General features: G+C 46.2%; 1 protein-coding gene across 1 annotated transcript; it reads left to right on the top strand.

Moving 5' to 3' along the window:
• Positions 1-72: 72 nt before the first annotated feature.
• ZFTRAF1 (zinc finger TRAF-type containing 1) lies at positions 73-17,735 on the top strand. Its single transcript, XM_081874523.1, has 4 exons — positions 73-526; positions 12,418-12,656; positions 13,691-13,902; positions 17,025-17,735. The coding sequence occupies exons 1-4, from the start codon at positions 167-169 to the stop codon at positions 17,414-17,416; spliced, it is 1,203 nt and encodes a 400-aa protein (XP_081730649.1). The 5' UTR covers positions 73-166; the 3' UTR covers positions 17,417-17,735.
• Positions 17,736-20,414: the final 2,679 nt, after the last annotated feature.

Genomic DNA, 20,414 nt, shown 5'->3' on the forward strand with positions numbered 1-20,414 from the left:
GCCATTGACGGGCGTCGGGTCGCGACGCCCGCTTCGCTCTGATTGGCCGGGCGCGCGGGCGGGGGGAAGAAGGAGCGGAGCGGCCCAAGCAAGATGGCGGCGTCTGAGGCGACCGAGGCGGGCCTGGGGACGGCGGGCTGAGCAGCCGCGGCCGAGCCAGAGCGCCATGTCGGGGCCTGACGAGCGCGAGCCCGGCGGCGGCGGCGGGGCGGCGGCCGGCGTGGTGGCGGCGGGGGGCGCCGGGGGTCCCCTGGCGCTGGGGGAGGCGGCGGGGCCTGGCCCGGGGGGCGCCGAGGAGCCGGGGCCGCCGCTCGGGGCGGGCGCGGGGGGAGGCGGCGGCGGCGGCGGCCTTGTCCGGCAGCCCGAGCCCGGCGGCGACCGCGACTCGGACGCGCCGCCCAAGAAGCGACTGAAGCTGCCGGGCGGAGCCGAGGGCGGCGGCGGCGGCGTCAAGCTGGAGGAGCGCCTCTACTCGGTCCTCTGCTGCACCGTGTGCCTCGACCTGCCCAAGGCCTCCGTCTACCAGGTGCGCCCCGAGTCCTCCTCCTACACGTGTACACGCGTGTACGGTCCCCTTCCCACGTGCCGGGTTCCCCTCTCTCCGCAATGGTGGCACATTCGGAGGCGCGCACGGGGCTGGCATCCCGCTGAACCTTTTTTGCCCCCGGGCGGGAAGGAAGGGCTACCTGCGGGCAGGTGTTCGTGTGAACGCGAAGGTAAGCGGGGATGCACGGGAACGCAGGCAGCGGCGACCTTGTCGTGAGCCAGGCCCATACATTTTAATATTTTAATTGTTCCATTATTTTAATGTTGTATTTTATTTTTGTTTTTAAGTTGTAATCATTCTTGTTTTTATTATTGTTTGTAAGCCGCTCTGAGCCCGGCCTTGGCTGGGGAGGGCGGGCTATAAATAAAAAATTATTATTATTATTATTATTATTATTATTATTATTATTATTATTATTATTTTATTATTATAACTGGCTCAGTAGGGTCTCCACCCGTCTTTCCCAACCTCGGGGGTTGTTGGCACTACTATAACTCCCTTACCCAGCAGGACCCGTGTTGGCGCATGATGGGATATGTAGTCCAACAACTGCTGGGGACCCGAGGTTGGGAAACGCTTGGCAGGCAGCAAGGACTCTCTCCCAGCCTTACCAGGAGATGCCATGGGGATTTGAACCCGCGACCTTTTGCATGCCTGCAAGCAAGCAAGGCATGGGCTGCCGAGCTTTGGCCCATCATGAAACGGTTGTGACTCCTGAGCCGCCCATCTCATTTCAAACTTGTAGACTCCACTGCCCTTGGGTTGGGTTAGGAGCTTTTCAAAATGAGGGGGGAAATGCAAGGAAATGCTTGAAATAGGGGAGGGGGAGATAGATAGATAGTTTATTACGGCCATAGGCCCATATTCAATAAATCATACAGCAAAACAGGTACAACAAAGTAAAATTAAATTAAAATACGTTTAAATCAAGTACATCTCAAACCGTAAATTTCTAAATTCCATTAAAATAAGAACAATATAGTGCTTAAAATATCAAATTATCAATATAAATCAATATTATTTAGGCAAAATCAATAATCATAGAGTAATCCATTTTTCCTCTTATAAGCTAGTACTGTTATAGGGGAGGGGGAGAGAAAACCACACTTTAAAAAAATGGTGTTAAATCAGCGCTTTCTAAGGATCACTACTTAATAATGCAGGTGGTTTGTCTCCTAAGTTAAGGTGTTGAGCTGATTATTCTTGCCTGACTGGTAAAATAGTGGTGTGGATCAGTCCCCTTCTCTTCCTCTCCCCCCCCCCCCCCGCCCCTCCTTCAGTGCATATTCTGGGCGGAATAGCCAGCATCATGGCAGGTAAGTGCCGAAGTAGGGAGGCAGTAACCAATTGGAGAGATGTGCTTGTGGTGTATTTTCTTGCATTCTTCTTCCCACCGTCTTGCACAGAGTGAGTGTCCGTCAGATAACGTACCTACATTTCCCTCTTCCCATTATGCTGTATTTCTGTAAGCCATGCTGGGGAAATCCCTAAAATGGAAACAATTATCTAGTTCCACAAATCAGACACGCCCACCTTGTTTTGCTTTGTCTGAGATCTCCATTTATCCAGCGTTTGGGCAGGGTCACCTTATACCTCTTCCTGTGTGCTGCTTGCTCCTGACTCATTAATTTAGCCTCTTGGGTGGCAGGTTTAGCTGCTGATCTTTCAGCCTGTGGTATAACTTGTTCTGCTCATAATTGTTGCTCTGAGCTTCCCTTCCCCCTGTGTTTTGGAGGAAGGGTGGGATGTAAGCACAGTGGTACCTCAGGTTACAGACTCCACTAACCCAGAAATATTACCTCAGGTTAAGAACTTTGCTTCAGGATGAGAACAGTAATTGTGTGGTGGCAGCACAGCGGCAGCAGGAGGCCCCATTAGCTAAAGTGGTACCTCAGGTTAAGAATAGATTCAGGTTAAGAACGGACCTCCAGAACGAATTAAGTTCTTAACCCGAGGTACTACTGTAGTAAACTAGGAGTGAGAGTTGTTGGGATGTAAATGGTGAACTAGGAATAAGCCATTGTACAGCTCCACTCATCTACAGGGACTCCTTTGCCCTGAAGTCAGGTTCAAAAAACCACCATCTCCTGACTGTTTTATGGTAATGTTCAAAGTGCTGGATGGGACTTTGCAGTGTGTTGATTCTTCTTGTTGCCACTGACTGCAAGTCTCATCAGCCGTGATTCCTTAAGATACCTCGCTTGCATATGATGAGAATTCCTCTCTGCTATCCTTATACCTAGTGAATGTGTGCATGAGTATTGGAAGGAGAGCAGCCTGACAGCTATAAAAGAGAGGCAGCATCTTCTCTTTCTTCTCTTTGGTGATCACTCGTAGCTGAGTAAGATTGTTTTCCATAAACACGGTTTTAATGAGTCTATAAGTGACTGTGGAGGCCAATTCTGGATCCACACGTCCTTCCACAGTGGGGACATAGGTTTCCGGGCGGGAGTTGATCACGGTGTGGATTTGCCAAGCGTGTCTTCCTCCTAGCACGTTTCTCCCTTGCGTCCTGCGTTTGAGTGTCTTCAAAGCCCATGACACCTTTGGTAAAGGCTGTTCTCCAACTGGAGCACTCGCAGGCAAGTTTTTCCCAATTGTTGGTGTTTATACTACATTTTTAAAGATTTGCCTTGAGACAGCCTTTAAACTCTTTTGCTGACCACCAGCATTACGCTTTCCATTTTTAAGTTCGGAATAGAGTAGTTGCTTTGGAAGACTATCATCAGGCATCTGCACAGCATGACCAGTCCAACGAAGTTGATGTTGAAGAATCATTGCTTCAACACTGGTGATCTTTGCTTCTTCCAGTACACTGGCATTAGTTTGCCTGTCTTCCCAGGTTATGTGTAAATTTTTTTCGGAGACACCGTTGATGGAATCTTTCAGGGAGTTGGAGATGGCATTTATAAGTGGTCCATGTTTCACAAGCATACAGTAAGGTTGGTGGTGATCCAGCGAGTGAGTAAGAGAGGCAGTAGAGACACATTAAGGGACAGTGGTGAGAAGATTGGGAAAGGTTCAGAGAACCTCATTTAGCCTACAGGTTCAGTGAATTTTACAGGGACTGGGTTCCTACTTTCCTATATGTATGAGAAAGATCTGCTTGTCTTTCTCTACAGAATTAGGGATACTTACTATCTTCACTTTTAAAACTGTGGCTTGCTTCTTCCTTTTCTTTTTCTTTTCTTCTCTTCTTCCTTTCTACCTACTTCCAAAGATATGCCAGACCAAGCCCCCACCTCCTGTACCTAAATGAGAACATCCAGACTATAACTTCCAAGTAGTTCCTCCCACCTTACAGATGCACAAAACTTTCAGAATTAGCTGCAAGGTACTAAAATCATCTTAACAAAATTAAGCGTTGGCACTTATTTTCAAAGAAGTCAAGGGATGTTGTTGGACTTCTGATCAGAAATGGAGAGGCCAGAGAAGTTGTATGGACATTGTTAAAAGTCCCAGATCCTCTTGCTGGGGAGGGAGTCTGGTGTGTTGTTTTGGCTGACAGATGTGCCTTGCTGTTCTGACCAAGAGAATGTTCTGGGCTTCCTGAGCTCCATGCATAAATTCAGGTACTGCTATCAGATGATGCTTTTTGCCTCTCTGTTTTGGTAATGAAGAGCTCTGCAGTGTCCACCAAAGCTTGGAGAAACCCCCTTCCCTGTTTTGCAGAGATGTTCCCTTAAAGTGCTTGTTTAGCACTTGCATTATCAGAACCTGCTTCGTTCCCCCCATTTTTGTGCTCCATTTAATTCCTGCAAACATTTTAGGGTAAAGAAGCCACAGATGACTCTTCAGGCAATCTGTGCAAACAAATCAACAATCAAATGGACTTATGTCCAGTTGTGCCTCTGTTGTTGGCTGTTCAGCTGCATGAAAGCCTCCTGTTCTCTCCCCTGCCCTCCCCCCCCAATGTTTGCACTTAATTGGTGCAGAACAAGGACTCCAACTAAAAGAAGCCAAGTGTGAACCAGAAGCATGGAACATGTGACTTGCAGCATGTGACTTGGCTTAGTTAAGTCCCTAAATGCAAAGGTCATCGCCTTGGTGATGTTACACTTTGGTGGTTGCGCCCTAATAATATCCGTGCAGTGTTCGCTGCCTCACTGTAGAATAAAGAGATGTCAGATGTGCCATCTCCATAATTCCTTGCTGAAAAACAGGGCAGGAATTGCATTTCATTTTTGGAAGAGCAAGATTAGTGATAGCTTTACCAGTTTGAAAACAAGCTCAAGATCCCAGGGAAGAAAAGCATCATTGTTGGTTGCAGCACTATGAGGAGAAGCACACAGGCAATTAAAGTCTGGCAGGGACAATAATGGAAGCATTTTGTGTTAATACAGTATCTGTGTCTGGAGTCCAGTGGTTGTTGCAGTCATATGAGGCTCCATGATAATTGAGAAGCTTCAGCCGATACAGAATGCAGTTGCTCGTCTCAGATACTGAGAGATGTACATATAGTCAGCCTGTTCTGACTATTCGTCTCAGATACTGAGAGATATGCATATAGTCAGCCTGTTCAGTTTGTTTCTGGACCCAGTTCAAGGTGCTGGTCTTGATCTTGAAAATCTGTGACCTTCAAAGGCTGTCTCTCCCCACATGACACATGCACAGACACCCCTGCTAGGTGAGATCTAATAAACACTCTGCTTACCATCCCAGCTCTGGCAGGTCAGGAGAAGGATGACTAGAAGCTGAATCTTAAAGTTTATGATCATGGTGCCAAAGTTGTGGCACTTTCAAAGCCGATCTACCAGCTGTCTTCTTGGAAGGACAGAGGCCGGGAGCCAGACTGTCCAATGACCATCAGCCACCTGCTAAAGTTAACTGGCCTTCCTTTCTAAGGTTGTCTATCACCAACCGCTGTGTGGGAAGGACTCTGTTGACTTATGTCTTGAATTTATAAGTCATTTATTTGTTTGTTTGTTTATGCATTTAGATGTTGTTTGTAAGCCACCTTCAAATATCCTGAAAGGCAGGACACAAATAATGATAATAAATTATGGAAAAGTTCCAGGACCCGCTGACCTATTATTCCTGATTTATGATGTCCATCTTTTATGTTTTTTTGTTAGTTCTGGTTGTTCTTTTTCAATTATTTGATGTTTACAACTTTAGTAAAGGCTTTGTGTAAATATTTTATCTAAACTAAGAATAATTGCCTCGTTTTGCCATTCTGTGGTTTGAGCCTCAGAACTAAGTGTCATAGATTTGTAAATAGTTGTTTCCACTCTTTTCCATACAACATTTTCCATACAGTTGGGGAAGCAAGTAAAAGCTAGTGTTCTCTTGCACACTGGGGGGATTGTAACCTAAGCAGCAAAGGATAGCGGCTGGTACAGAGGAAGGTGTTTAAGAAAGCATACTACTTGTGTTAAAGGTTGCAAAAGGAAGCAGGGTTCCTGGAAAGGTCAGTTCAAAGTTGTCTGTGGCTGCTCCAAGCCCAGGAATGTATTCTTGCAGCTTCATTTGAGAAGACTGGGGATGAGCCGTAGCTCAGTGGTAACAGTTCATGCAATAGGTTCCTCCCTCGCCTGTCTGAAAGCCCTGGAGTCTTGTCTACTTCACAGTATAGATCTGGTTGCCCTGGAACAGAAGTCTTCAGCCTGTTCAGACCCAGGACCCATCTTTAGTCCAACCGTGCATTTAGGGAAGTCTCTTTTTAGCTGCTTGTTTACCATATATTTATATGCTGCTGTTGGGTGTTCCCACCTTAGAAGAAGTCGCCATGCAGCAGTGGGGCGTCCTGACCCACCAGTTGACAACCAGTGCCCAGATTGTTGAGCAATCAGAGCTGAGGAGAGGAAGAGGGTTTTACTGCAAAGCTCCTTCCCATGCAAATTGTGCAACCTAGTTCAAAAGAAGCAGCTTAGAAACAGGAAGGGGCTATGCCCTGAGAGTATAAACAAATTTGTTGCAGGATACAGTCCTGGCTGGTAGGTAGCCTTGAATGCTTTGAGTGTTCAGGCAAACTTGCCCTTCCCGAAGAGCTTCGGTGTCAGAAAGAATTGTGTAATAAGTGCCATTTATATAACTCATACTATGATGTGCAAATGCTTTGGAAGGTTGTTTTGTATTCACAGCAGTCCTGAGAGCTAGGTGGTTGCAAATAGAAATACAGTATGCAGATAATGGCATATTTTGCAGGCAACAGAACTGAGGCTGAGATACTTGCCTATTGTAGTCGAGTGTATCTGTTGATTCTTTCACTGAATAGGGGTTTGAGCCCCTGCCTAAATGCTGCAGGAGCCTACCGATGTTGTCTAGACTCAGAAAAAGAGGCGAGAGGTTTCTTGAGTGCCTTCAGCTTAGGAAATGGCAGAAGCACTTCTACTGAGTTATCCCCTCCCCCAACTTAGGGTTTGCTACAGTAGTAAGCATAGGCCTTGGCAGCTGTGTGGGCTTGTTGAGAGGCTAGTTTGTCAGGACTTGGCGTTTCATGATCATATTGCATTCATCATTTTTCTCTGAAATGTTTCTAGGAATTCTGCCTGTCTGCCGCAGCTCTTGTGCTCTGCTCTGCTGCCAGGTAGATGGATTCAGGGTTTAGACTGAACTTCCAGGAGGTGACTGAAAGGTCTCCCAGGCTGCCAGAAGACCTGTAACCTTGCATGAGTGTCTGAAGGGAATATGTCTTGATAGACGAATAGCCTCTCCTTAACTTGACATGTTACTTTGACCAGTGCAATTATTGGCATGATCCATCTATCCTTCTTTGCTTGGAGTGTGTGTATTTTATGCCCCATTTTCCTGTCCTAGTTTGTTGTATACCCAGGTCTTCCAGCTGCCACAATCTCTTTCCAGGCCTACGTGCGGTTGATTAGTAAATGAAGAGGAGCAGTTAAAGGCAAGGGGCTCTCTGACAGATTTATTTATGCTAGTTGCCTCCCTCCCCTTTCTCCAAGTAGCCTACAGCTGGCATTTTAGGCACTCTATGCGGTGGGTTGGGCCAAGGGATAGTGACTTGTTGAAATCATCTGAGTGAAGTTTAAACCCGGGGTTTCCACATTGAAACCCCCTGACTACACCTGGGTAGCCTAAACAGAGCTATTGTGTGCCCCTGCTTTCCCCCAGCCATACTGTGATGTCAGATCCTGCCTGGCTCTGTTAGTGATGCTGTCTCTGGTGACTTCATCCTGTTGAGAGGTTGTGCGCCTCTGCAGTATACTTGACCTTCTTTACTCTGTCATTAGTAGCTGTTGCCCCAGGAATGCCATACCTATTGTCTAATGATTGCCTAGATTAAGGTTACCAGATTTTTTTCAATGAATCCAGGGACACTTTTCAACTCCAATGGATTTTGTATGGGGACTGATCTGTAAATCTGGGGACTGTCCCTGGGAAACGGGGACGTCTGGTAACCTTAGCCTAGATGCCTCTTTGAGAATCCTTGGATGAATGACATCATGCCCACCCTGCTAACTTAATGTAGTATACTGAATGAGGGTCAGTAAACGGAGACTCCGTCCACACTGTGGTCCAGCAACATCTGGAGGCCAATGGGGTCATTAGCCAACCCTGCTCTAAAGAATTAGGTTTGTAGTTTGGGGGTGCTCTTGGACCTAGTACAGTGGTACCTCGGATTACATACGCTTCAGGTTACAGACTCCGCTAACCCAGAAATAGTACCTCGGGTTAAGAACTTTGCTTCAGGATGAAAACAGAAATCGTGCTCCGGCGGTGCAGCAGCAGTGGGAGGCCCCATTAGCTAAAGTGGTGCTTCAGGTTAAGAACGGACCTCCAGAACGAATTAAGTACGTAACCCGAGGTCCCACTGTACTGTTGCTGGATACACAGGTGGCCTTCTCTCATCGTCTTAGGGCTGGGGTTGATAGATCGGCTTGATAGAAACGGCGTTGCCACCATTACCTGCCTTCTGTCATCACCGTTTTGGAATCCTGCAATGCGTCATGCATGTGGCTGCCTCTAAAAACCCTCCAGATGTTTCAGTTGGTTCAAAATAGGCATCATGGTGGTTAATATTATGCCCATGCTCTGTCATCTGCACTGGCTGCCCATTCCTCGACTCATTTCATAATTCTGGTATTAAAGTCAAAAACAGGTTGTGGCCAAGGAGTGCCAGCCTCCGCCCATATATGCCCACATGTACCATAATATCGTCTTCTGAGGCCCTTTTCTGGATGATTCTGTCGGATGAAAACCTTTCTTAATTTCCCCAAGCTTTTTAGTCCTTCAGCTTTAAAAATGGGTTGCCTTTTTAAAGAAAAGATCTTTGCAATACTGTTGGTTTTGCTTTGGCTTTATTCTGTGGCTGTTTCCCCATTGTTTTATCCTTGTATTTTATGGTTCTAACCTGGGTGGCTAACCCATGACCCTTGATATATTGGTGGACTATCATTCCCATCATCCCTGACCATGCTGATGGGAGCTGTAGACTGACAGCATTTGGAGGGGCCAACCTATTTTGTAAACCACCCAGGGAGTGCCTGCTATTTGGCAATGTAGAAATGGAGTTAGCAAATACATAGAGGCTTTGTTTACAGGTCACTTGTGAAATCTTTGCTATACCAGTGTTCCTGTTTAAGTGTGTGGTGATGTGTATATTTCGTGCCAAAAAGGATTTTGACTTACTGCTCTAGTTTCTCTCTCTCTAATGAATTCCTGGCCAATAAAGTCAGGGGAATTCATATTGGTCTTTAAATTGTGCGGAACGTGGTTTTGTGAATATTCAGCCCCTCTGCACAGAGTTATTTATTTGTATTTGTCCTGCAGGTGTTGTGCCTTCGTTTTACTTCAGCCTACAGACCACTTGGTTTGGAGCAACTGCTTTGGGGTATTTTCTGTTATGCTGTTACCTACTTAGGAGAAATGGCTCCTTGCACAGGAGGCAGGTGGAGCCCTCCATTCCTAACAGGAAAAGAAAAATCAAGTTTCTGTTCTGGGAGTTGTAGAACATTAGGGAGACAATGATGGAGAGCTAACTGAATCTGGAGCCCATTTGAGGTTCCCTTTATGGTGGTGGCAAAAAGATATCTGTCTTTTCTGTCATGAGTATATTAGTGGAATCTCATCCAGCAGAGCTGTTGCGTGGTGCCTTCAGGGTTAGCAGTGACCCTGGGCAGGCAGAGTTTACAATGCTTGCATGGTCTAAGCTATTTATTTTCTATCTGTGCTTGAAGAAGAGACCTGTAAATTGACCAGCAATGATACTGGGCCAGAGGGAGATGTCTGCTGAAGTTGCTCAGACTAAGGCAGTGTTCTTCAGTGTTGAGTCTCCAAATGTCAGACTACAACTTGCATTATCCCCAGGCAGCCTCACCAGTAGTCGGGGATGAGGGCAGTTGTAGACTTAAGAATGCATTAGAGGTTTTCTTACAATCAAGTGGTATATAAATCCCAAGAGTAAGAAATATCTCCCAAGGGAGGGGGTATGGCTGAGGAAAATGCAGAGTTCAGGTATGTTTGCTTTTTATTTAAATTTTTTAAAGTGATGTAAAAGGCATCACACACCTCTGATATCTCTGCACAAGTGCCAGCAGACATTGATGAGTCTGAAGGAAGGCAAGCTAAAGGAATCCAAGATGGAAGCAGTTGGCCGGGTGCTGAATTATTTTGGTCCCTTCCGTCCAGTGTTCGTGTATAACTGCACTTGTACTTAGCCTTGTATGTGACTTATGAGACAAACTGGTGACAGAGGCAGTGAAATGATGATCTATGGCTTTTCATGCCTCCCCCCCCCCTTTATTGGCTGAGATTTATAGGTAGCAGTCATTCCAACATTTGGACTCCACCATCCTAGCTTGTAGGTGCTGTTACTGACAGCCACTTCCTGTGTTGATGCGAAAGTATAATTGCTCTGTTTTTCTCTAATTAGGGTTATGAAGCACCATGTGGTGTTTTGAGTGAGAATAAACGGGAAAAACCAGGCTCTTGTTTCCCGAGCCGCCTGCCACCTCCTCCTCATGAGGACTTGGAAAGACAGGTCTGTTAAATGCAGGGCACAATTGTGCTTCCAAGACCAAAGCCTTGTTTATTAAAAGCCCCATAAAGGGATGATTCAGTGATGTTCTTTTGGTTGTTATCCTTCACCTGGTTTTGCATTAGGGCAGAGAAGTAAATATAGTGATGTTTGTGCATTAGCATTGCTGTGATATGAAAATAGCATAAAATAGTGACTGAGTAAAAGGAGCACCTTGGAAGAAAAGATTGTATATCAATCCGGTACATTAAATAGATTATTGCCTAGACTCACCGTAGTGGTTTGCAAACCTGCCCTCAAATTCTGAGTAGTGGGATTTTATCCATGTGCACAAACTCATCAGGCTCAGATTGGAAACTGCTAAATATGTATGTAGTAAGCAATAGAATTGTCTGAACCTCTTGTAGGTAGGTATCTTACAGCACAGTCCTGTTCACATTCACTCAGAAATAAGTCTCACGGTGTTCACTGGGGTTTCATCCTAAAGAAGTGTGTGTTTGGATTGCAGCTGAAGTGTAGGGTGGTCTATGCAGATCGCTTTTCTTCTTTGAGGATGGCCTGTATCTGAATGAATGGGAGGATAAACACACTTGAGATGGGGCTCTTTAAGCTGGCAAGGAAGGTGGATAAAAGAGGCATCTCTGTTATCAGATGTTCTGCACTTGACTAGATGACTCCCAGCTGTATGTTTGGTGACTGTAAGTAAACTGTACCTGTTGAGACTGATTGCCTGAGGACAGCAGGCTTGCCTAGCCTGAATGTATTTGGCCGATTTGAAGGCACAACTATTTTTGGACAGTGTTGTACAGTCTTTCTCACCTCATTTGCAGCTTACAAAATCACCTTCAGGTCCCTGAGTTGTGTGGTGGGCCGAGAACATGGTCCTCTGCATGTTTGAAAGGAATGCTTCTCAGGTTCTTGCTCTGGAACACTTAATGATTTCATAGAATCATAGAATCATAGAATCATAGATTTGACCTCCTTGAGCTTGCAGAGTGGCTGGGTCTGAAGCAAGTATGCTGGCCTTGAGCCATGATTGCTTACATAGAGAGGAGAACTGTATTCTAAGTCATTTCCGCCCCTGCTCTTTTTCTCACTAGAGGTGGCACCCCCTTCATTTTGTATTTTCACTTAGGAATGCAATGAAGGGGCTTATTGAGCAAATAAAAATTTTTTAAAGTGTAGAGAATTGAAATTTTTTTTTGAATGGGGAACTGTTTAGAAGAGGAGGAGGAGGAGGAGGAGGAGGAGGAGAAGAAGAAGAGTTTGGATTTGATATTCTTTTTTATCACTACCTTAAGGAGTGAGCTGTTCGACAGTGGAATTTGCTGCCAAGGAGTGTGGTGGAGTCTCCTTCTTTGGAGGTCTTTAAGCAGAGGCTTGACAACCATATGTCAGGAGTGCTCTGATGGTGTTTCCTGCTTGGCAGGGGGTTGGACTCGATGGCCCTTGTGGTCTCTTCCAACTCTATGATTCTATGATTCTATGAGTCTCAAAGCGGCTAACACTCCCCCCCCCCACAACAAACACTCTGTGAGGTGAGTGGGGCTGAGAGGCTTCAGAGAAGTGTGACTGGCCCAAGGTCACCCAGCAGCTGCATGTGGAGGAGCGGGGAGGCGAACCCGGTTCACCAGATTACAAGTCCACTTCTCTTAACCACTACACCACACTGGGAAGTTTTTAACGTTTAATGCTGTATTGTGTTTTTAATATTCGATTGGGAGCCGCCCAGTGGCTGAGGAAACCCAGCCAGCTGGGTGGGATATAAATAATAAATTTTAATAGTAGTATTATTATTAGTATGTAGGCAAGGAAGAATGGAAGTATAAATGACATAAGCTAGGTTGAACTCAAGCATGACACAGGGATTGAATGAATCTTCTGCAATTCTAGAAAACCTCTGAAGTTCTGGTTTTCCTTTTTCTCGCAGTGTACAAACGGTCACTTAATGTGTGCTGGGTGCTTCATCCACCTGCTGGCAGATGCCCGGCTGAAAGAGGAGCAAGCCACTTGCCCAAATTGTCGCTGCGAGATCAGCAAGAGCCTCTGCTGCCGAAATCTTGCCGTAGAGAAAGCAGTGAGCGAGCTGCCGTCGGAGTGTGGCTTCTGCATGCGTCAGTTTCCTCGCTCTCTTTTGGAGAGGCATCAGAAAGAAGAATGCCAGGACAGGTAAAGGGCTCTTCTTGCCATTTACCAAAGAGTTGCTGTTGAATCCAAGGCAGTTTGCTATGATGGTATGGGATGGGCAGGAATGGTGCCGACAGGAAAAAGGGGGACTCCCTCTAGTCGTCAGCGAAGTTGGGGTTCTGTGCTTAATATGTATTGTACAAATCTTTTGCAGGAACACTCTTGGTGTGTGTGTGTGTGTGTGTGTGTGTGTGCGCGCGCGCTACCCATCTTACGGTTCCATAGAAAACTGTAGGGTAGTGATGAAGATGATGATGATGAGCATTTATGTCGCTTACTACATAAAATGCCTCAAAGCAACTTACAGTTATAAATGCATGCAGAATACAAAAAATTTAAAATAAGATCGAAAAGATGAAAGAACATTAATGATTAAAAGTGTTCATACTTCAATAACACCAAAAGGATGACTTCTACCCTGCCCAAGATGAAAGCCAATACAAGGTTTAGGGTATCATCATACCAGAGGGCCCCAATTAAAAGCCTAATGCCAGGGTAAATAGGCATGTCTTTGTTCATGACGGTTTCTCCAGTTTTGAAATGGACCCACAGGTACAAAAAGGCTGGCAGCCCATGATTTAGGGTGCCAGAGCAGGTGGTATAAAGACCAGTGGCCTTGCCTTGGCCATGGGGGCGAGAGGAATGGTAATGTAATGAGATGACTTAAAATGTCTGGTCTTGTTCTTCAGTGATGAAACATTTTATTTGTGTCCTATCGACAAGCCCTTTCCTGGCGATGAAGGCACAGCTTTTCTGTTCTGATACCTGTTAGTAACATCTGTGCTGGGAAGCTGTGGTCAGTGCAGCTGTCCTGGGGGAGAAAAAGGGGTCTGGTAGTTGGTGAATCTTTCATATCAAGGGTTGGAATTCCAGGGTCCTTTCCTTTGTGTGTCATTTTTTGGGACTACTTTTTGCTGCAAGCATTGTTGCGCAGTGTGCCACCCCACCTCCATCCTCCCTGGCATCCTACTCGAAACAGCTGCTCATTTGAGTTTTGCCCTCCTTTCCGCCTGCAGAGTTAGTCGGTGCAAGTACAAGCGGATTGGGTGCCCCTGGCAAGGCCCTTTCCACGAGCTGACCGTACACGAGGCAGAGTGCACACACCCAACAAAGACGGGGAATGAGCTGATGGAGATTCTGGATGAAATGGACCAAACGCATAAAAAGGAGATGCAGCTGTACAACAGCATATTTGGCCTGCTCAGCTTTGAGAAGATTGGCTATACAGGTAATTGCTGGGATTTGATCAGGCTATAGATAAAAAGAGCTTTTGTGATTGATGCTGGGTTCCTTATTCCTTGCTTATTTCCCCCTTGGTACATTAGTGCCATTTGTCTATTGATAGTCGTGTTTCTCTTATGCAACATTTATTAATTTGTTTTCATTAAATAAACATTCAGCAACTGTTCCTCTAGATCAGAAGAGCGAGACTTTGCTGATCAGACAGGGCTACAGCACAAAATGTCTGCCCCAGGAAACCTCCTTGTCCACTTGAGAGTTCAGGTTTAAGGGTGAACCTCTGTGTGTGTGTGTGTGTGTGTGTGTGTGAGAAATGTTTTACATGATGCTGAGGGCCTGGGAAGAAAAGTGACCGTGTGTGTGTGTGTCACAAGCTGCACGGTCTGTGCACAGCTTCTGGTCCCTGAGCCACGCACTCAGAGGCTATCTTCTTGAGCAGAACTGACTGCTTCTTTGGCATTCTTCTTTGCTGATTATTCCACTGTGCAGCATTGATGTCGCGTGGAAGAAGGACCTTTCATAGCTCCAGGTAAGGCGTTGTAGTTGCATTTGTGGGGCTGATGAGCCAGGTCTCAGACTAAGGCCTAAAACCAGTGTTGGTTCTGCTGCTTTGTGTGGGGTTGGGGACAGTGGGCGGGGGGACGGGGACGGGACAGTGTTTTAATATTGATTGCCCTTTGTCAGTCATCCAGTTTGGTTGGGAATTTGGTGTATTAATATCCATGTTACTTAGGTTGTAAACTCTACATGAATATTCTTTGCGAAATGAAGTATTATTGCACCTTCCAGCTTAAGTTTTGATTACTATTCAGACAGTTGGTTGTTCATGTGGTTGCTATACATATTTTGAAAACTTTGGGAGTTTTCCATCCAACCCCTTTTCCAAAGAGGTTGAAACATTGTCATCCTTTCCCGATGTGGAGCCCTTTCCTGGTTTTCTTGACCTAGCAGCAAAGTGTTTTCCCCCTTAAGTGGGGGAACCATAAAGGTAAATCTTCAAGGTTAGGGAGGAAGCTGTCATTTTATCCTGATAGAACTAAACTGCTTTTCCAGGTAAGCCTCTGACTCCGTTGGTATGACTCCTGAAGTAGTCTTGGCAACATGTTCAGCATAATGTGTGGAAAAATCACTGTTTATTGATTGGGGGTGGGAAAATAGATACTGAAACCTCCTTTGTTTTGCTGTAAATGTTCACCTTTCCTGCAGAGAGGACCTGAATGAGTTTACCCTGTTGTCTCCAGTCCTGAGAAGTAGTGGATTTTCTCGGTTGCCCCAGGAAGTGCTGCAACCTGCAAAGAGGATTTTGCTTGTCTTGGCTAAGTTAGAAAAGGTGCTTGGAGCTTGAAAAAGCAAAGTGACAATAAGAGTCCTGGTGAACTTGGGATGTGGAGCAAGGTGGCCAGGTGCCTCCCTCCTGAGAAGTTCCTTGTTGTCCGGGCAAAGCAGCCGGAATTGGGGGTGGCAGACAGTTCAGTTGGACACCCTGGTGGTGCCAGATCTGAGAACCGCAAGGAAACGGCTCTACTGAAGAGCTAGGCAGTGCCTGCATGGCAGTGCTGAGGGCAAGGGTGGTGGGTTCAACCTGCACAGGTTGAGAGCTGGCTGCTGAGGGTAGCGCTCACCTGCCCAGTGTCCTTGAACACTGCGCAGCCTCTGCCCATGAGAGAAGAGGGGTGGAGATCTTCCTCTGCTTTAGAAAAGAGGCGGCCTCTGTCCAGAGAGGCTGTCGCTGCTTGACACGGAGAGATCAAAAGTGCTGAGTCGGGCTGATTGTGTGGCTTGAATAACTCCATCACCTCCTTTGTCCAGGTGTTGCTGCCGTTCCCCGGAAACACCGAAGAATGCAAAAATGTACACAGAGGTTCCCTGCCCCTGAGTTTCTGTGAGATTCCATGGGTTTTGTACACCAAAGACTTTTAAAACACTGAGCCAACAATCTTGATATACTTGAACAAAACACAGCACTTCGTTGCACTGTGGACTCTGCTGGAGAAGGGTTTTAAGAGACTGACACTGGACTTGTGCTAAATTGGATAGAGCTTTCAATGATTCAGTGTACTGTTCTCTGTCTTTCATGTATCTAACCCCAGGATTTTCTGCACTGTGTGAAAACCTGAAGGCTTTCTTCTTCATCCACCCCATTCCCTGTTTCTTGGTTTGCATTGTGGTGATACCTAACTGTGCCATCTACAGATCTGTATCGTTAATGCCAATAAAATAAAGGTGCTGTGTTACATGAACTGCATTGTCTGACTTGGTTTTTATGCACCCGTATGTTGTTATGGACACTCATAATGAATCTGGAACCAGCGGCCTTTCCCCTACAATTCTGAATGGCGCATGAGTTGGCTTCGCTGCCTGTCAGTGGCCCAAGAATTCTTAATCGGGTACTTGAAGAGGCCTCCAGTGTGGTGCTGCAAAGGGTCTGGCCTTAGACCTAAAGTCTGAATTTTAGAGCTGTGATGTGTTTGTGCGCCACAAGCCGCTGCTGGTGGCCTCTTGAGGAAATGCTCCTTATTCAGTGGGGCAGCATCATGCAAAGAATGGAGGGCAAGACCAGAAGACTTGAAGATGCTTCGGTGATAGCACCTTCCATGTCCTGCGATAAACGAACGTGGAGCAGAAATCCTCTTGCTTCCAGACGCCTCCCATCCTGGAGTGGTGATTTTTGGATTGGTTACTCCTGACGCTCCCACAGGGTTCCTTCAGGCAGTGTGGCTCCAGACAGACAGCTTCGTAGTAACAGTGGTTGCATTGTTCACATTTGAGCTTCCTTGCCACTTCTCTTCCTCCCTCCCCCCCCCCGCAAACTTAAGCAATGATGAAACTGTGTAGTGGTTTTTAAGTGTTAAAATGCATTGATGTTTTATCTCATTTTCTCCTCTTCCCTACTCCCTTCCCTCCAAGAAGCCAAGTTGCTTCCTCCCCCTAACTAGCTCTGAATGGCTACTCTCACCCTTGTTGTCTCCTTACGTCCTGGCAAAGAAGGCCCCTCACAGTAGCTACAGGTAACTTGAGCTTTGTTTTTTTCTGCTGCCAGCTTCTCTGGTTTAACTGTGTGTCTCCTTTCTTCCACACACCCCCAACCCCCTTCTTCTCACTCTCTTGCAGAGGTTCAGTTCCGTCCTTACCGAACAGATGACTTCATCACCCGCCTCTACTACGAGACTCCGCGGTTCACGGTGCTGAACCAGACCTGGGTATTGAAGGCTCGAGTTAACGACTCGGAACGAAACCCTAACTTGTCGTGCAAGCGGACTCTCTCCTTCCAGCTCATTCTCAAGAGCAAGATCAACTCGCCCATGGAGTGCTCGTTCCTGCTGCTCAAAGGACCTTACGATGACGTGAAAATCAACCCTGTGATCTATCACTTTGTCTTTACCAACGAGAACAACGAAACGGACTACGTGCCGCTCCCCATCATAGACTCTGTGGAATGTAACAAATTGCTGGCAGCCAAGAACATCAACCTGCGTCTCTTTATATTCCAGATACAGAAGTAAGCATAAAGCAAAGCTTGGCTTTTCCAGGAGTGACCGAGAGAGAGAATGAGAGGGCGAGAGAGAAAAAGCGTGCACCACTGAACCAGAGTTACCTCGAACGGCTGCCTCGACCCCTTTATGATTCCACAGTTATTTGATTATTTTAAAGAGAACATTTTGCATGTGTGGTATACAACAGCTTTGAGCGGCCGCTACCTTCCTCGTCTCTCTCTCCATCTCTGCCAGGAATAGGCGACTGGGGAACCGGCTCGGTGCAGGGTACTGACGAGGCTTGAGAGCGTCAAGCTGGCAACCACCAATCAATACATTGTGAAAAGGCTGCATCTGTGTCATGATTGTGTGTGATCTCCACAATGTAGTGTCAGGGCGGTTGGGTGGCGGAGTTAAGGTCCTTCACTGTGTCCTCCTGCCCTGGTGGGGAGACATTCTGGCTTGAATAATATTAGCAAGAATTGGGCAGAATCTGGAAGTGGTGGGTTCTGTCTTCGATTTACTGGAATAAAACAAATGGGAGATTCTCAGATAACCAAGTCATCTTCAGAGACCCCCGCCCTACCCAGGCAAGGGGCTTTTTGCCAGGCTCCTTCTAACTGGGCTAAAATGCCACATTCTGACAAGTTCTGTAGAGAGGGGAGATAATAGTGTACTGGGTGCTTTGTGGCATGAATGAGTAGCGGGCTCGCCAATCTTGCATTTGTGTATCAGTAGTTCAAATCATCCCCCTCCCCCAGCTTTTTCCGTACGGTTCAGCTGCTGGCTGGTGAAGAAGCGTTTGAAATGAAGTCAGGATTAATAGAAGGTTAATGATGACAAATGGAAAAGTTGCTGGCTCTTCCTTTCCGGCAGGAAGTAGCATCCTCAACATGGCTTGAATTGCACTTCACGAGGAGAGAATCCAGAGAGGTCCCGGCGTTGCCCTGTTCCTTCTGTTCCACCCCAGTCCCCCCACCATCAGGCTTGAGATCTTGACAGACTAGATAGGAACCTACATAGAACTGACCCAAATCAGTGCAGACTTCTCGGAATGCAGGGTGATTTATTCTGTCTGTTTTGGGAACTTTCCCAATACTTTGAAAAAATCTTTCTTTCTTTCTTGTGCAAATGAGTTAACAGGCTCTTCTAGTAATTATGCAATTTTACAATGTGATTTTATGTATGTAATATATATATATATAGATATATGGATGAGGATAGCGTGGCCGTTCACCAAATTTCAACGAGATCTACAGGGATATTTTGCTTGATGCTCTTAAACATATTTTTAACTGGGGTGGGGGGAATTGGTGGTGGATGAAGACTGTATCATGAGGAACTAATAGGTTATGTTGCACATCCAAGATGATTTTCTTCCCTCTCCTTTTGACTCCTTCCCCCTCATCCTCATGCCATTTTGTTATTTAAAGGAAGCTACTTTTGGTGGCAATGTATGCTTTATATGGACTAATTGGATCAGGTATGTTTTTTAAAACGTGAGAATTTGCTGCAGGTGCTGTCCTCCTTGGGACTTATTGCTGTTAAAAGGGTAGCAAAGCAGTCCCCCCCCCCAGTTTTAATGTCCTCCTTTCTCCCTTCAGCCTCCTGGTCATAGTGGTGGCAGGTGATAGTCAAAGAAGCGTTTTTAGAAATGTGGGGAATTAGTCTGCGATGTCCCAGGAGTAGGCTGGTCTGTTGTGACTCTGACCCACCAAGCTATGTGCGGCCCACCAGCTGCACACTGTGCCATGCCAGGTATGTAGACACCCGTCTTGTGTTTGTCCTGGCAGGGCAGCAAATGCTCCTGGTGACTGCCTGGGTCACATTCATTTTAGCAGGCCACATGCTCTTGGGAGTCCCAGAGTAGGAGAATGTCTTAGCATGTGTTTAGAAAAAGCAAAGTGCCCAGGGATAACGGGAACTGAAGGTTGGCAAGCTGTTTAGCAGGATGTTCCAGCTGATGGCATCTTAAACTGTTCAGCAAAGGAGTTGCCCCATATTATATCAGTCCTGTCTGATGGGAATGTGAAGGCAGAATTTCTTTCCTGAACAGCATGGGTGGGATATATGGAATATCTGAAACAGTTGTGAGCTTCAGAGGAAGAGCTTTTCAGACATGCATACAGCTGTGGCTTGTTTGTTTGTTTTAGCTGGTGATTAGGAATTACTGACCAACTAGGCAAGGTTTTGTTTTTGTTTTACCAGTTGAGGGTTGCCAAAGCCAAAATTATGTCTCTCTTGCCCTAAGGTATTTTAATTGCAAGGACTCTGAACCAGGAACTAGTTCTTAAGATCTCCACAAAGCAGGCTGCATGCTAAAGCCCCCCCTTCCAGGCAACTTCTTGTAATGGGCGCTTTTGAGAATTGGCAGCCTGCAAGATCAGCCTTTGAAATGGTCTGTGAAGGGCAGCACACTTGCTCAAAACACTTGGAACAAGACTGCCCCTTAGATGCCTGTGTGTGCATGGAACTGTCTTCCTTGTATTTGGGAATGCAAACCAGCACTGAGCACTTTCTCAGGTATTTGGAACGAAGAGGCTGTCTCTGGGCTCAAGTGCAGAACATGTGGATCGAGGAAGCTTGCAGCTTGTCCTGACGTGGATGGATGGAACTAAAGCTCATGGATCCTTTTATTGTGGAGCAGATTTCAAGACTGCAACCTTTAAATAATAGCCAGAATTTGCACATCACTTAATCCTTAAACTGGAGCAGGTCTAGACTTGAAATACTTCTTCCCTACTTTACTCGTGTACTGTGGTTGCTCTGGAAATAAATGCACACACCAAAAGTTTTACTTGTAGAAGGAGCTTATGTATACACTAATGCAGAGGTTAGAAGTCTGCTTGTCATGCTTCCAGGGACTGGCTTCAGCATTAACCTTAACTTATGAGTAGAAGTGATATACTAGGAAACTGCAGAAGAAGGAATGCTTTCAGTGGGCCTGCCTTTCCTACAGCCCGTCTCTGGAAGGCCGTAGGAAAACTCAGACCTCGTCCTCATGTAGATTGAAAAGGCAACATCAGTT

The sequence above is a fragment of the Podarcis erhardii genome, assembly GCF_964252035.2.
Source record: "Podarcis erhardii genome assembly, chromosome: 8".
Lineage (NCBI taxonomy): Eukaryota > Metazoa > Chordata > Lepidosauria > Squamata > Lacertidae > Podarcis > Podarcis erhardii.